Source organism: Pocillopora verrucosa, chromosome 9 (assembly GCF_036669915.1).
Source record: "Pocillopora verrucosa isolate sample1 chromosome 9, ASM3666991v2, whole genome shotgun sequence".
NCBI classification, from domain to species: domain Eukaryota; kingdom Metazoa; phylum Cnidaria; class Anthozoa; order Scleractinia; family Pocilloporidae; genus Pocillopora; species Pocillopora verrucosa.
This window is the reverse complement of record NC_089320.1, coordinates 17,876,043-17,893,293: the sequence shown is the minus strand read 5'-3', so window position 1 is coordinate 17,893,293 and position 17,251 is coordinate 17,876,043. Positions and strand designations below refer to the sequence as shown.

Here is a 17,251-nt window from a genome sequence, read left to right as displayed (position 1 = left end):
ATCTACATCTGCGCGATTTTAAGCTTAAACTTAAATTTTTATTGTAAATGCTGTCTCCGATTCTGTTTGAAAAAGATCCCTTTCCAAATAAGAAATCCGTATCTAGTTTTGCAAAATTGGCCATCGTCATTTTTAAAAGTATTTCTATATTGCTTCAGCAATGCAATGTATTTGTTTGAAAAGTTTTCTTCCCAACGTAATTTACAACTCCTGATTTTGCAGTCTTGAAAGTGTCTGGAAAAATCCTTAATTTTCCTGGGGTTCAGCAAAATGAAGCAAAAAGGCAGATAGAACACCTTGAAAATCGTTTTACATCAACTAAATGGTTGAACTAGTGGTAGCATTTGTTGAAAATTTTGGCAGAGTTCTCCAGGATATATTGTAATGGTTTATTTAATTTACAGGGAAAACAACAAATTGAATAACTCACGTTCAGCTGAGTTCTTTATACTTTATTAGGTTCCATTCCCAGTTTCCAGTCCTCTTTCCTAGTAACAGTTTTCATTCCCGTCTCTCCATCCTGCAAATCTAATAGATATACTAATAATTGACACGACAAAACAGATATACAAACAACTAAGTAAGTAAATAAAAACAAGGAAAAAAAGTACCGTAAACTGTTTTGTAATCTATTTTTTGTGTGATAAGCAGTTTGGTATGTTGCAAATTTGTACCACTGGTCTTTAATTGCTAGATTCTCAATACTCATGATTGTATTTGACGTCTGCTAAAAGGATAATTCGACAGGTCATCTTTAAAAATAGCTCTGTGTTTTCTAGAGTGACTTGATGGACACGTTGGAGATCCACAGCAAAACGCAGCGGGCTAATAAACGAAGCTTCTCAATTTAATAACTATTACAATTTCCTCAAATGCGATTGGTGCATCAGCTGCTTTATATTTCACTAATCACTCTGTGCAGGTGTAATCGTACAATTGCCTGACAATTGCCTGACAATCATACTAAGTCCACTCAGCTAAATCCACCAATCACAGAATTGATCATAATAACCATAGCAACCACCTGAAAAAAAAAAACTGGGAAACTTCCAAATTTTTTAATTCAGACATTGTCGCTGTGATTAATTGGTAACACGACTTCGTGAGTTGCTTTGCATCACTAATAAAATAACACAATCAAGAACTTACGTTTAGCTTCGGTCTTTTACATCACTCTGCTTTCCTCATTCCAGCTTTCTAATTCTCTTTTTCAACCTCAGTTTTCATTTCCTTCTCATGATTCTGCAAATCCAATAAAGACATTGATTGGTAACCTGTCACACGTTCTAGGAATGGCCTCGAGGGAAAGGAATATTGGAAAATATGCAAAATAGTCCTTCTTATGTTTCTTTCTCAAAAAGGCATTTTCACATTATGCATTCCTCGAAAAATTTTATTACCCTTCCCGGTCTTTTTTCTCCTATTTTCCTCATGTTTTGCTCACCGAAAGCAGTCAAAATGGATATTACAAGGGCACCTCACTTTTCCAGAATTTCACGGTGTATTTTCAGCATTTAAAGTCAGTGTAACTGGTCTAGCCGTATTGGTAGTTTAAACGTAATTAGGCATCTGTAACGATAGTTAGCTGATAGCCCAATAAAATGTACAGAGACCACGCTTAAACGTACCTTAAACAATACTCTCTCGGTGCAATCCGTAACTTCTACCCCTGAAACCACTCACCCCTAATAAATTAAAAAAAAGGAAAGAAAAAAAAAGCAAAGAAAATGAGCGTAAATGATTTTCCACGTACACAAAGAAGTTTTGGTGCATTGCCACGCTGCACAAGATGTATTTATTACGTCATATTCAATATTGAAACTGAGAGATGACAGACGCTCAATCTCAACCAAAATCTTTCAATAAAACTCCAGCGGTCCAGGGACTGACTTTTAAGGTAACTAGATAAGCCCAGAGCGCAAGGCACAAGGTACATGAATTGCTGCGAACGAGAGGACAAACACAACTTAAAGACGAGACTAATGAAGAAGCTCTGATAACTTACAAAAGATTTTGACAGAACTGAGACGAAGTTATTAGTAAAGTCAAAGTATATGAATTTAAAGCAACGCCTAGGCAAATAACCTATGAAAATGCTGCAAATTATTTCTGAAGGAGACAGGTTTTAACTAGTCCTTCAAAGTACAGAATTCTGTACAATATCTCACCTCATGTGAAATTTCTTTTAGTCTGCAAGAGCACAACAGTATCTCCATATTTGGCTGTCTGAACCAGGAAAAAGGACATTGTCGTCTTAAAATACTTTTAGAAGTAATTAAGAGCGCAGAAACCGGCAGAATACGTCGAGTTTCTGTTCGAAGAAACAAGACGCTGTAACTCTAGGAACCACATGTCACACTGACACAAGGTGTGAGACAAATATGAATGAATAATTAATTTTTGAGGCAATTTTTATAATTGGACCCGGACTAGCGGGGGGGGGGGGGGGACAGTTAGGTCTATGGGTCGTACTCAAGTTTGTATACAGTACTGCCAACTGGATAAAGAAAATGGCTAATTTTTCAGGTTTTGTGACGATAGGTTGTTGAAGGAAAGGGTTGTAGCCTGCACTTCTACAAACACCACTTGTAAGTCGGCAGTGTTAGCTTTTTCCCCATTAAACGCCTTGATATACAAACAGATTTCAAGCTAAAGGGAGAGAGGGGTCGAAGCAGCGATGTTTGGAGTGAAAGGGGACGAATTGTTCGAAAGAAGTAGGTTAGTAAATAAGTGACTTCAAACTTGGTCCCAGAACTGATGTTTATTGTTTTTATCCAAAATAAATCACGAGTAAACACCGTGAGAACTAATTAAAAACAAAAGGTGCGATTAATTCACAACAAGATTGAGTAAATAGCGAAGTACAATTACAGTTCAAGTGCATCAAAAGTCTCACAAAAAAGGAAACTCAAAATTTATGAGATAAAGAAACCATAAACGATGTCATCTACAGCCTGTTTCTAAAAAACTTAGTCCTAGATTCACAACTTGTAAGCGATGAAATTTAAATTACAAAAATAATGTTACAAAGTGCGGGATCAAATGGGTCGATCCAGCGTAAAATTTTTATTTTTTATCTAAGAAAGTTTTGCTATTCCCGTCAAGTTAGCATTGAAAAATTTTAAGCGTGGGCTCCTTCCTCGATTTGTTACCTTTTAAATCACTCAAATTCTGGGAGAGTCTGCATAGGTACGTGACCAGTCGCAAACAGGGAGGAAGGAGATGACCTTGGGAACGAGGTTGGTAAACGTATTGAAATTATGAAACTTAACGACGTCTTCAACTTAACGAAGTCATAAAACTAGTGATGTCATAAAATTTAACGACATCCTCAACAAACTTAACGACGTCACTAAGATTAACGACGTCTTAAACTTAAAGAAGTCGTCAGCTTAATGAAGTCATAATCTATGCGACTACGTGGACTTGATGACGTCACAAAAGAAAACGAAACCTTCATTCTTCTAAAGCTTTGAGTCAAACTTTGGCATTGAAGCATCATGGTTTTTTTAAAGCTGGACTGTATCCGCCGGAAAGGCCATTGGTGCAACAAAACTACGGCTCTTATTTATTTTCGTTCCTGAGTATCATTATTATATAATGTCGAAGTCCTCGGTATCATGCTATTGTTTAAAAACTTTGTCGTTTGCGTTATAACATTTCATCATTCTATCCACCACAAATAAAATCGTTAAGAAGAAACAAGTTAAACAAGCGAGTACAACCCAAGGGTTGAAAGAGGCGGCCGGTAATACATTTATAATCAGTATTTAAGTAACAAGGTGCCTTCTCCCTTACGTGAGGGAGCTATCATACTAACTGCCATAAAGTTTTCTACTTGCAGTTGCCGCTCTGTTTTCCTATAGCACCGTCAATCCACACCTTCAGCGAAGCATTCGCGTTCGTATTCAGTAACACATTGATATTCGTTACAACCTAAATGGGAAGAAAAAGGATTAAATTTAACTTATGCTCCCTCTTTGGGAAGTTTTCTCTTCACTCTTTACCGACCTTTACTCTTCGTTGAATGTGCATTCAGATGCTTTTCCTTTTCTGGCATTTCTGTCAAGTTCCTACGCACCCGTCATCGCTAAACAATCAGCTTAATGTAATTTTACTAAAATTACACTTAGTTACTAAATCACTAACAATTTGAAATTGTAAAGTTTAACGCGCGCGCTTTTTACGTTAAATGTTGCGCGAGCGCATGCAGTCATTTTTCCTAAACAGTTATTTCAATTGATAACCAGTTATTTGGTAAAGTTTTATCTGACCGTATGCCACAATGTACCTCAGTTACGGAGGCAGTCAGAAAGTAAGTTCTCAGTTGGTTTCTGGGTTTTGTTAACGTTAGTTTTCTGTTTGTTTGAAATACTTGAAAGGCCAAGTGCCATCCTAGTTTCTTTGTATTTTAGATCAAATTGTATTGTTGTATTAAATACGATTCTTCTTCCGTGTTGGCGTCTTTGGTCTTTAGTTCAACGGAACACACCCCCTTTAACTAAAGACAACTTACACGATGAGATTATCCCTTCAAAGTTAGGCGATTTATTCATAAGCTGCAATTCTCAAATACCTTCATATTCCAAAGGATATTGCGAGAATGTGTAGCTGTGTTGATTTATTTGTAAATATGACGCCTCTTGTTCGCTCTGAAATGGAAAGAATTTTCACTGTAAATTCATTCGTAAATTGAGAGGGGCTGGCTGGAGAAAGCTGATCGTATCTTGTTGCCTTGTTCGTATATTACAATGAAAAGCGAAAGGGGGAAGATTTTATAATCTAAGTGAATTGAAATCATGGAAATACTTGAAAATATGACTGGATCTTCCATCATTCCTTTTCTAGACACCAATAGAGATTTTACCAAAACCACAAAGTGACAGCAACCATAATGCGGCAAAACAAAATGAGTGAAATAATAGCTTCAAACTTTGGAGATTTTCTTGCTTTCCTCTGCAAAAAAGAAATGTGAGATCACCCAATCTTACGCAGACCGAGATCGAGAACTCCGATAGAAAATCATTAACGTTCCTATTTAGAACTATACGACGCTTTACATTTAAGACTAATGAATTGAAAGCTGAACTAACGCCTTTCAGACGGTAAAGACATCATACTACACGTAATTTCTCAAAAAAAATAAGTGTTTTTTCTATGCGTTATGGCCATGAGTGCGTATGGACCCAATAAACGTCTCTTTCGTTTGCATCGACCAATAACATTTTTAAAATAAGCCGCATTATAAACGCGGTGGGCGGTGCCTCGCACGGAACGCCAGTCCAGTTCGCACCTGCCCTTTTGGGTTAGAATTATTTTTGTTCCTATCTTAATTTATTTTTGTCTCTATGTCTTTTGTAGTTAGTACTATGTTATAAACCCAATAAAGTTGATGAAAAAAAAAACTGGTTTATAATACACTTGGGAAAATAATCAGCTGATCTAGTTAAGGTAAGTATATCCAATACCGGACACACATGTAGGATTACAGTGGTTTGAAAAGCAAAAAATCACTGAAGAACAAACAAACAATATCGAGTAGTAAAAGGGAAGCACTTATTTATCGTGTAAACAAAAATATTCCACATTTTTCCTTGCGTCTCTTCAATAAAATACCACAGAAGTCGTTAAAATGTGACAAGAACATCAAACTCGGCTGCACCTCGTGTGCCACTCTTCGACGTCATCCGTAATCTTTCCCTTAACACACCCCACATGACCACCAAGAATCTATCTGTCAAGTAGTTAATACCTCTGGTATGGTGCTACCCCAAAAAGAAGGCTTAAGATAATGGAGCAAATTAAACTGGCAAATATTTTATCAATCATTTGTAAACAAAGCCTCTAGGGTTCGTTATGATCTATCCCTGATGACAGCATGACAGCTGGTAAGTTATCAGTCTTAATCCGCAATCTTGTTTGTAGGTAATCACTATAATCAGACCCCCTGGGAGAAGAAATAAAACACCAACGATTGTGAAATTGTTAGTAACAGTTTTGACCTTTAACTCTAAGATGGGATCAACAACTACCTCCCTCACTACTTTTCTCCTAGAAGAAGTTAGGGAGGATGTTATACAGAACTATGTTCTTCACACAGATTTATGCACAAATGTGTGTCCGCTAGAAGGGAGAATTGGTTCATAATTCAAGAAATGAACCATTACAGAGATCAGTGATCATTGGCAGAGTTCGAACTACAACGGTCTGCCTTACTCCGAGACAATTTCAATTTTCTTTCCCGTATCTTTAGATATATACTTGTATTAGTTCCCACGAAAGTTTTTTTTGTAATTACCGGGGTGCAGTGCTCACAGAAACAACCCATGTAAGATAGAGTACCGTTGTTCCCGTTAATGAGATGCTTTGTAAAGTTAACACCCAATACTAATAAGTTTAGATATAAAATAATTCAAATTGGAATGCTATGACTGTTGCTAATATACAACGCAAACTTGCGTAAGTCTTCACTGGTTAAAAATGAGTTTTGCATTCCGAAGAATTATCCTAATGTGAAAACTGTTCACATTAGGATAATTCAAGTTCTGTTCGTGTGAAGAACACTGGCTCACTTAGTGATATGCTTTGATTCCAACTTTGTTAACTTAGTGTGAACACTTCACGCGGCATTTCGAGCACCTTTGCTTTCAGGTCGTGTAAATAAAGATCGTCAAGTGTCCCGTCAAGGGATTGTGAACAGTTAAAAACTGCTATGTGAAATTTTTGTCACGTATGTGGACGCACAAGTCAATTCCTACACTAAGCTTGTTGCTGTAATTAACATTTTTATCATAATTGCCGGGTGCATTTGACAAGGGAAAGTAGTCTTTTCTCAGCCGAATTGACAGAGTTAAAAAAGAAGCAATCAGGCTCTTATCTCTTCCTCGTTCAATGCTAATTAAATGTAGCAGATTGAATTATCCTGGTTAACACATAGCTCAGTGAAGGTGGTCCTTTCCTAACTAGATAGATGCGCGAACTTGCGGTGGACTTTGTCCTTTTGAGTTTTCCGGCGCCTTGCCTATGAGGGTCTTAGGGCCAGTTTAGACGTCGTGTTCCTGCCGTGTCGAACTTAATACATGAATTCAATTCAACAAAGGCACGGCAGAAGCACAGCGTCTGAATTTAACTTTTTAATTAAGTTTGGCAGGCTGTTCAGTTCGACAGGATCTCCGATGCTACACGACGCTGCGAGACAGCGATTCAAACGTCATATCTCTGCCGACCCAAACAAAATTCATTAGTTACGTAGGAGTATTATGGCGCTCCCTCGGGGAGTTTCGAGAACAAGTTTAGCTTTCTAAACACATGCCTATGAAATTTTGCTGACCCTTTAGCGAGGCTTCTTACACTGTGCTTTAAAGAATCTCATCATAAACCTTTCTAAGAGGAACAGAAGCATAAGAGCAAATTAAAACTCGGTCATAAGTTAAGGGCTTCCCCGAGAGAATTGCATGTTTCATATGTTCGAGAAATGATCCGGCCAGGTTGTGCGGCAAAACTTTTACAGCGCGCACAAATGGGTGTGGTTCGAAGAGGAAAGTTTCCTTATCGTTCTTACATGGTCGAATGTCGTATGGAAACTAACCCAACTGCTGCAACCGTTTTTATTACTTCGAAACCTCTACACGTTAATTAAAATTACCTGGGCATATCTACAGCTCGAACGTGGATGCTCCGTTGGTTCTTCTTTCAACTGAGTCTGTAAGTTTCTCACCGTCTGTTTTAAAAACACTATGTACTCTGCCGCGTTCGTCAAAATTTCTATTTTTGTCCTCAAGTCGCTGTCGTTGGGAAGAAGTTCCTTCAAAACCGTAAAAGCGTTTCGCAGCACTTTCACGCGCCTCTGTTCTCTTTTGTTCTTTCTAGCACGGCTTTGCTCCATGTTGTTGATCTCGTTTCGTGCCCCTTCTTGATACACGAGCACTGTTTACATTGATTTTCCTTAAGCCAGTGACAACCTCCAGATTTTAATCGCATTCTATGCCAATACATGCCAACTAATGACTTGGGATGAAAATTTTCCCACGGCACACTAAATTTCACCTTGAATTTAAAAAAAAACTGTATTGAAAAATACAGAGAAGCAGTTTTAGCCTTCGATATTTTATTCTTGTGGAGGTATTAAAGCAATAGGAAGCGGTCAAAAGGGATAACTCTCAGTGCTCTTAAAAAGAGGAAACAATAGTGAGATAATTCTTTGCTGATCCTGTCTTTGAAAGGATCACTGCCGTTTATCACTGCAAATAGTTCGCTTATTGTCGTTTTTCGACGACTGAAGACGATGTAACTTTAGTTACCTCAACGTGACAGAGTTTTTACAGAACAATAATTTAGTTGAAAGTTTTACATTTTACGATTGTGTGAGGTTACACAATTTCAGTAGCTGACTATCTTTCTTTCAGTCAATCTACTTAGTGATCCTTTAGGTTTGTATCCGCTTAGTATATTAAAATTATCTAATGTAGCACAACTGATCAGTCTTCGAAAAACTAATTTGTTCTTCTGTAAAGTAAGCGGTTGATAACTATTTTGGAAAACAGATATTTAGAGAACAAGGATTAACGACAACTCATGTACAGTGAACTTCGCAAAATAAAAAACCTGTCTTAGCACACAGTTAGCGAAGGGGTTAGCAAAGGGGAGTCAGTGATCATGAAGCGAGTCCTGTGTTCTCATTGGCTACACGAGTATGGGAGATAGGCATACACCTCTTGTACTCCCAGAGGAAACAAAGAGAAAAAGAAAAAATTACTTCGGGTCAGATTGTTATGGCCGACTGTCGTATTTGGTATTGTAAAGTTATCTTTCATAGTCGAGTTGAGAGTTACAGAGAGGGAAGAAATCAGGCAATCTTATCTCTTCTTCAATTAGTGTTAATCAAAAGTAACAGCTTGGATTATCCTAACTGACAAATAGCACAAAAATGTGACCCTTTTCCTAACCAGACAGATGCGTGAACTTGCGGTGGACTTCGTTCTTTTAAGTTTCTCGGCGTTCAGCCTGTGAGAATCTTATAAGCTCGCTTTTTCTCTACATGTGTCTATGCAAAAGCACTAGCATTCTTTGTCCAATATTATTTGGTCAATATAGATGGGTACTTTCGTGTCATCTCGGTGGACTTGATCTTGATACAGGAAACACAAGGAAGAAAAACTCCACCATCCAGCCATGTTGAGCTCAAGCATTCTCAACAACGTGGATCGATTGATCCTTTGACCCCAAAGAGTGACTGCTGAGCTTCTAATTTCTCCTTACAAATAACCCTTGAAACAAACATTAACGTCACGAGAATAGCGAAAATGATCCCCAACTAAAAAAGCCCTTGATAGTTAAACAATTCTCCTTTTCAGCACCTTAGGAAATGTATAGAGAACAGTGTAGAGAATATACATACTGATCTTAGGGTGTAGAGGATTGAGGCAACCATTCGCGCGAGACAGAGATCAACACTGACAAAGTTCAGCTCTATTTACATACGCAGAAATATCTACCATAGAAGAGCATAAAAATTCAGCAGCACACTTAATTTTATATTTGCACTGAAATATGTTGTCGCCTACCAAAAGTGTTCTTATTGGATAGAAGCATCAACCTACAGAAGATTCCAAAGTCTTTGAAAATAACTAAAATTAAACGTTTTTTTTTTTAAGATTTCCTTTATTGACATGTATCTTTGTAAACTAAGTGACTCGAGAACACGTGTTATTTTTTCTTCTGAAAAATTCATTCTTAACGCAGCACCACAGTTTCTTTAGAAACTTACCCCCTGGATTTTAATAAAACATCCCCCCTTAGTCCCTTGAGCTGAAAGAGCATCCTAAATTTTTTTGGGGGAAAAAGTACCCCCAGTTTTATCACATGTGGTCCATTTACATTCAATACTTACAGTGTTCTTGTAAACGTAAACGAAATCATTCATTGTGATATCATAAAAATTCTTCTACAAACCAGTGCAGCTATTGACACAGCCAAGACCCAAAGAACAATTAAAGAGGCCATGCTGCTTTGTGTAATGCGGGGTTGTCTTTGAACCACAGAATTAGTCTGGGATACTGGCTGCATCGTATTTTGCGATGCAGCACTCTGATTAACCACAGTCCTTTGACGCATGCTACTAGCTGTCCCTCTATCTTCTGCATTCTGATTGGTTGGTGTGACATGAGCACCATTCTGATTGGGTAAAATAGTTGAAGGTTGGTATCCTTGGGCTGGTAAAGGATTGGAATTCAACATGTTGTACATCGGGTAACCTGTGGCATAGTAAGGGTATCCCCCCTGCTGGTATGCTGCATAGTACTGTGAAGCTGCACCCATTGAATAGGCCCCCATTTGAGAATTTCCTGTAGGAACAGATTCTGTCGTAGAGGCAGCCTGTGGTTGGCTTGTTACATTAGAAGTTGGTGTTGCTGTGCTTCCTTGAGAGGTTTTCTCTTTTTCACTCTCTCCCTTTGAAAAGAAAAGAGAAAGTTATCATGATATTGTAATGTAAGGAAAGGATGAGACAAATCACATTTTGATGAAATCTTGGGGCCAGCCAGAGGACTTCTCCTGATGTACATACCATTTACTAACCTAGTTTTCTTGGTCTGTTCTGTAAGTTACAAACTGGATTTTTCTGCTCTGATTTATGACCGAGTGGAAAAACAAGGTTCAATAACTAACAGTGCAGACTGAGGAAATGAAGTTCATAAGATGTTATCATATCTCTGGATTCCAAAAAAGTGTAAAAGTTTTCAATTCAAACAAACTTTTGAATTCATTGGGCCGTACAGTAAAATACAATCATAGCACACATACTAACTGAGAGATATAACAAAGAGTATGACTTCTCCACCTGGGAGGAAAATTAGTTAGTCATACAGTACCCCCACAGTAATGTTTCAGATTAATGTCTGAAGACATGCTGGCCTTAATATGGTCAGCCAGCAAGACTCTGGATTGAAAGGTCATTCATTGTTTTGTTCCTGTCTTAGAAAAGAAACCTCACTCTTGTACTTTCACATCCATGAATTAATATGGGTACTGTGAAACAGTCAAGAAAATCTGCTCCCCTCCACCAAGAAAAAATCATTTTCACTCCTAAGAGCCAAGTATATCTATTCTCTGCACTGCCAACCATACATTTTTTAAGATTTTAGCTTTGAGAATTTGATGTGAAATCAAACTACCAGAACATTCTTTGATGGTTATTGTTCCTCCCTCTCCTCACCTGTTTGCTCAAAAATGTATTTTAATAATAGTCAAGGGTAGAGTGTACCTCATTCTTGGTCACCCTTTGGAGTGAGAGAGTATAAATGGGCTCCAGCAGTTTGCCTGGGGAACTAGAAGTAATGATCAGGGACAACCAGCCACCAAAAAAGGCATTCCATCCAGAAGAATACTAAAAGACTGCAGTTGCTCATAACTAAGAAAACCAGGATATGCTCATGCATTTATACAAGTTATTCTAATTGTATCCAGACTATCCTACTCTTTTTCTATACTGCCTCACCTTAAATGTGATTTGTGCAGCTAATTCTACAGCTTCCCTTTCTGCTTCCTTAGATGATGAATCACCTAAAATGCATAATTCAAATACAACTTGCCTGTCAAGAGCAAACTTAACACCAAAGCCATCATATTATTTGTTAACTTGTAACTTGAACAGCATCTTATTTTCTGTGCTAAATTGTCAATGATCCTTTGGCTTGATGTTCAAAAAACAGGTTAGTAGAGTAAATAATTTCCATTCTCTGATTTTACAGAATGTTGTGGTCATTTATTTCACAACCAGATCAAGAACTTGTTTCTTAATACATTTGGGAAAATAATCAGCTGACCTAGTTATGGTAAGTATAAATTATCCAAAACAACATACATGTACAGTACGGGTAGGACTACAGTGGTTTGAATAGAAAACAAACAATATCCAGTAGTAAAAAGAAAGCACACATACCAGAGGTCTCTAAGAGAGCAGTTTTCATACATCCTTCACAAGTATTACATTTCCAATCAAGTGATCTAAATGATACAATTAAAATTGTTACAATAATCATTCAAAAAGAGTTCCAAAAGGTCAATCTTTACTTTCTCTATTGACATGAATGGTAAATCTCTTTTATGCTAGTAGTCAGTAGCACTCATACTTGTTCAATCAAGTTTTTGGAAGAGTGATAATGAGGTATTATTTTGGTTGGCTTAAATTACTCCCTTACAAAATCACAAAATGGAAGAAACTTCTTGTCAATTACTAGCAGAAGAGAAGTACATGCATATATACACTCCAGAAACCATTTAACTTAACCTCCTTCCTCAAAAAAATGTTACACAGTTGTGACAATGAGCACATTCTGTTACCAAGATGTTTTCACAATAGAGGAATTCAAATTTTCATCTTATTTGGAGAAATTTTCCAAAGGAGAAGTCACTCCGTAAGAATACCAAATTTGCTGTTTTTTAATATCATCAATATATTCCTTATAACAAATCTGTATTCAGAATGAACCCTACACTAAGCAGACACAAGGGAAGGAGTCTGCCAAAAAGAGGTTTCACTGCACAACACTCTTCTTAATCATAATAGAAAATACCATGAATTTCACTCACTTTTTGGCCAGAACCTTTCTTTCTTGTGGAGTATAGTCTAGTGATCCTATCGCTCCAGCTCCTTGTGTTGGCATAAATCCAATGATTGCCATGAGCACAGTGCGAACTATTGGAAAATCAAAATGTCATGTATAAACCTTTTACAGCCTAATATCAGTATGCATATTCTCCATACTGTTCTCTATACATTTCACAAGGTGCTGACAAGAAGAATTTGTTTTACAATCAAGAGCTCCCTTAAATGGTGATCATTTCATTTATCTTCATGACCTTAACACATGATTCAAGGATGATAAGTGTAAGGAAAAATAAGATGCTGGTCATTCTTAGGGGTCAGAGGGTTAATGATACTACATTTTACATGTAGCATCTATATGTAGAAAGTGAAACTAAATCTTGTCACTTTAGGCATCAGAAACTGAGATATTAAGCTACTACCAGATGGGGAACTAGGCTACTGGGCTGACTTCACTTAAGTTTTCTCCTGTAGTGTGCTGACTAGCTTTTAATACTAGTGTTACAGTTGAAAAGTTTTAAACAATAAATACATTCACAGTGTATGTTCAAGATTAACAATGGTACTCACTGCTCCATGATGGTTGCCAAGTTTCAGGATGATGGGCTGACATACTGAGGCAAATTTTCTTTCCCACTTCAAATCGACCATTTGGCTGGTAGGCAAAGAAAGAACATTACATCAACTTTTTGTTTCCCAGCCATGATGGTTAAAAGCTAATCAAAACAGAGGTTTCTAAAAACAGCCCTCTTGAAGTGACCAGAGTTTCAATTTTCAATCTCCAGGATAGAACAAATGCCAACATCACATTTTATAAAATTCTATAAACCTGTGTTGCATTAATTGCAACAATGTAGTAGATGATTTTAATAAGGGGGGAGGGGGGGGGGGGGAAGAGTAAGATATGAAGAGATGCCATTTTCAGTCAAGTGTCATAGGCAGTTCAAGGATTCTCTAGTTTTGCTATATAGTGATTTCTGACTGGTCCAAGAAACTTAAACTTATCTGCTGCCCAGCCAGATGAAAAACTACATGTAAAATAACAGTTCTAATTAGCTCCTTGTGATATTTAATTTTATCTAATTTCTTCTAAGATAACTTTGGTTCTGAGTTTGGTCACACAAAACTTCTTTTATTTAAATTAAATTAACCTGCTGATCCTTTTACTCAATGCGAGTTGTACTTACAGTCAATAACATAATACTTGGTGGTTTCATTGGATACTCTGGTGGCAGAGTTATTCTGCCATGATATCGTCCCCCAGCAAAGTCACTGTCAGGAGGGCCACGTACTGTGAAGTGCCATTCAAACAAATTATCCTGCAGTGATACAACCTCTTGTTATGACTCCATCATATGACTATCATACTAGTACTACTATTTATTATCAAATTTCTCAGATACTATAGTATCTGAGTTGCTTTTCTGTCACAGCATCATACAGTAATAGCATTTAAACCCCTTGACCTTCCAGAAATTATCAAAATGTACCTTCTCCCTATACTATCCATACAATGTTTAGTAAACAGGTAATGAGAATACTCTCAAACTTTTCAGGAAGGGTTAGTAGTCATCTTCACCTAAAGTAGAATTCTTTTAGCTTATCTACAAGGAAATTTGCAGCAGCAAAAGGGGAGAATTAACAATCAGATCTTGGGAGTTAACGAGTTCAACTGCTGACTCTTCACCATCAACAAACAGGTTCTGCCATGATTACTAAAACAACCACAAGCAGCGACTGTCAGCCTCCGATTAAATTCTCGCTCAATGAGCGTACCATACTTTGCTAGAGACTGGTTCAAGACCCAGCACGTCATGTAAATATGCTTGCATTTGCACTACTACGTGCTGCATTTTAACATAGTTATACTCATATTCCTTCCGTGTTTCCAATGAATTTCACGGACCCAAATTCATTGTTTACCTCCAGTGGTTGCGCAAAATACAGCTCTGTTGGTTGACTCAACTCCTTTGCTTCTCTCATCAAGCGTTTCACTCCTAAAAATTGGAGTTAGAAAATCATAACAAGAACATCAAACCGAATTCATGACAAACTTGTACATGATGAAGAATGAAATAATCGAAATCTGTAAATGTTTGGAGGAACGTTTTCAAAATTTAACTGTGATTTAACTGAGCTGCTCAAAAGAAATCGTTACCTGGACTTCTTAAATTATATCTTGCTTCCATACTGTAACAAAGGACAAAATTTTACGAACAAGACAGGTATAATATTACGGACGAACGCTCATCTCCTTTCCAACGCTGACGGATGCTTGTTTGTATATGCTCTGCCTACGTGTCGAACACTACGAGGAACAAGCCAGCGTACATACTCGACCCAGTCTAACACGGAGTGCGACACGAAAGCGGCAAATTACAACGTCACGCAACTCAGGCATTTCACGCAGCCTTATAAGATGGGAGAAAAGGAAAAGGAAAGAAAGAAAAGTAAGGTGGACGAAAAAAGAACAAAGCTATTAAGCGTCTAGTTTACTTCCGTATCTTGATGCCATTCGTGAAGGGAAGTGCATTTACAGTAAAGGTTACTTTTTCTGCAGCTCATACCAGGTTTTACCGCGGCAGGCAAATCTAGAAACTTAGAACTTCATTGGATACCATTCGGGATATTTAAAAGCATTTAAACAATCATCTAAAAAAAGGTAAGTGAGTAAAGAATGAAGAATAAATAGAGGGGTTACCGGTCGTTTCGTATGCAGACTGTTGAGTCATTTCGTATCCTGTTAAGTCGTTTCGTACTCAAACTAATAAAGTATGTTTTTCTTGATAAGTATGTTTAAATTTATGGTCGGTTTCTTTTATTGTGAATTGAAATATTACATGCATTAAATAATTTTTGTTTCCTAGTGTTCATTTTTGAAGTGCGACTACTTTGTGTGTCCAATTTACATCATCAACCAGGCGATAAAACCAAATCATGCAGCCAGTGTAAGGTACGCGCGAGGTATTTCGAATAAATGTTTATTAGGAGGGGTAAGAATCAGGTAAGAATCAATCAGCGGTTTTGGCAAAAATCCACAAGTGATTTGGGTACGAAACGACTCAAGAGTGGGTTCGAATCGACCGGATAACATTAGAGGAGCGCGCGCACAATAATGTATTATGACAATAAATTGATTGTATATTTATCAACTTCAATTGTTCGCTGACGTCGTAAACGTATCGTGGTAGCTTAAACACACACACTTTTTCAAAGATGCTCGAAGAGGCTGATCAATGCTCTGAGGGGGAAAGTGCCTTTCCAGGTCTAATAACACAGGATCGTGAAGAAAACTCAATATTACGAAGAATTATCGGAGCCAACAAAGGCAAAGCGCGCCGATCGAGAAGTTTCATTCGAGCACAACAGGAAGCTATAGATCTAGTTCTTGATCCTGGATTGCCCGAAGTTTTCAAAGTGAAAGAGGAGCCGGAAAACGGATCACAACTGAAATCACTTCATTTTGCCAATATGCAGAGAAGGTGCTCCGAAATATCAAAACACCGACTCTCCCGATCGCTCTCTCACGATTTATACAAGCCTGATAACAAAGCAATTTATGTAAAGGGGGTGAAGGATGGAGAATTTCTGGAGAAAGAACAACTGGGAGAAGTAAATGATGAAGTCAGCGCTGAGGTAACTCAGGGGGTAGATGGTCGGCCATTGAAATCACTCCATTGGAGAGCGCTGGACCAGAGGCATAACTGCAATGGTAATTCTTGTGAGAAATGCAAGCGAGTTCTTGAAGTAAAAAAAGCTGTGGACAGATTTGAAGCAATTAGAGCTGCAAAACAAATACTCCAAGAAAGCAGGAGCAACGAGAAGACCGAAGACGAAGACAGTAACGAGTTTGGAGAGAGCTTGCAGAAAATCAAACGGGAAGAAAGATTTTGCAGGAATATGGCGCTAGCACCGAACGCGCGAACCAGGGTTCAGAAATCCAAGACCCCAGCAGCGCAGGATGTCAGGCGCGCTCACTCAGGTGGTAATTGTAAGTGGGCTCAACCAGTGCTGAGTGAAATGCCTACAGGTGTACATAAGGAGCGTGCTTTTAATAACAACTCACGCAGTTCAACTCCTAAACTTGAAGAAGGGGATTTAGTGTTGGAAAGAGAAAAGCGCAGTAGCCTTACTTGTGCCTCTAAACTTAAATTTATACGCGAGTATATGGATGATGAGCCTGACTTCGAGTCCGAGGAGATAACTTCAGCTGATCTAGCTCCCAGGTCTCAGACAGACATTGTGTTCACTCTTCCCTGTTCATACGAGCGACGATTTGTTCGACCCAAGCCTCTAAATCCAAGAATTGTACTCCTAGACATGGCATGTGAGGAAATCGATGAAAAGCCGGCATCCAGTTTTGAGAAGGGAGGCGGAATAACATTCTTCCGAAAGTTTATTACCGTCAAGTCCTTAGTTCGAAGATATCACAGTACAGAATCCGACAGTGGGTGTGGGAGGGCTATTCCCAATCAGGATCTGGACGAAAAAAGGGCTGCGTCATAAAATCTTAGTATTTTTAACTACTACGAAAATTTTTAGTTCAGTTGGTTCCGACAATTTAACTGAATAAACCTATTTGCTAAATGTTGCAATCATCTTGAGTATGTTTTTTATTGAAATTAATTATGAAAAAAATATCTTATT

The 17,251-nt window shown here is 37.9% G+C and overlaps 2 protein-coding genes across 2 annotated transcripts; both read right to left on the bottom strand.

Annotated features, from left to right (window-relative positions):
- Positions 1–3,834: 3,834 nt before the first annotated feature.
- Positions 3,835–7,885, bottom strand: LOC136283524 (twist-related protein-like). Its single transcript, XM_066172501.1, has 2 exons — positions 7,646–7,885; positions 3,835–3,936 (listed from the first exon to the last, which is right to left on the bottom strand). Exons 1-2 carry the CDS (start codon positions 7,883–7,885, stop codon positions 3,835–3,837), a joined length of 342 nt encoding a protein of 113 aa, XP_066028598.1.
- A 1,731-nt stretch (positions 7,886–9,616) lies between these two features.
- On the bottom strand, positions 9,617–14,903 carry LOC131798133 (ubiquitin-conjugating enzyme E2 J1). The gene is made up of 8 exons (XM_059115784.2): positions 14,763–14,903; positions 14,528–14,601; positions 13,792–13,923; positions 13,175–13,259; positions 12,589–12,694; positions 11,939–12,003; positions 11,495–11,559; positions 9,617–10,449 (listed from the first exon to the last, which is right to left on the bottom strand). Exons 1-8 carry the CDS (start codon positions 14,791–14,793, stop codon positions 9,919–9,921), a joined length of 1,089 nt encoding a protein of 362 aa, XP_058971767.2. The 5' UTR covers positions 14,794–14,903; the 3' UTR covers positions 9,617–9,918.
- Positions 14,904–17,251: the final 2,348 nt, after the last annotated feature.

What these genes read in the sequence shown, in the direction of transcription:
- LOC131798133 (XM_059115784.2), bottom strand. Translation starts at nt 14,793, where the DNA reads ATGGAAGCAAGATATAATTTAAGAAGTCCAG. An exon ending in ATATAATTTAAGAAGTCCAG is followed by an intron (nt 14,602 to 14,762) that starts GTAACGATTTCT and finishes TCCAATTTTTAG; the next exon opens with GAGTGAAACGCTTGATGAGA. An exon ending in TTGGCAACCATCATGGAGCA is followed by an intron (nt 12,695 to 13,174) that starts GTGAGTACCATT and finishes ATTTTCCAATAG; the next exon opens with TTCGCACTGTGCTCATGGCA.
- LOC136283524 (XM_066172501.1), bottom strand. Translation starts at nt 7,885, where the DNA reads ATGGAGCAAAGCCGTGCTAGAAAGAACAAAAGAGAACAGAGGCGCGTG. An exon ending in CGAGCTGTAGATATGCCCAG is followed by an intron (nt 3,937 to 7,645) that starts GTAATTTTAATT and finishes CTTCCCATTTAG; the next exon opens with GTTGTAACGAATATCAATGT.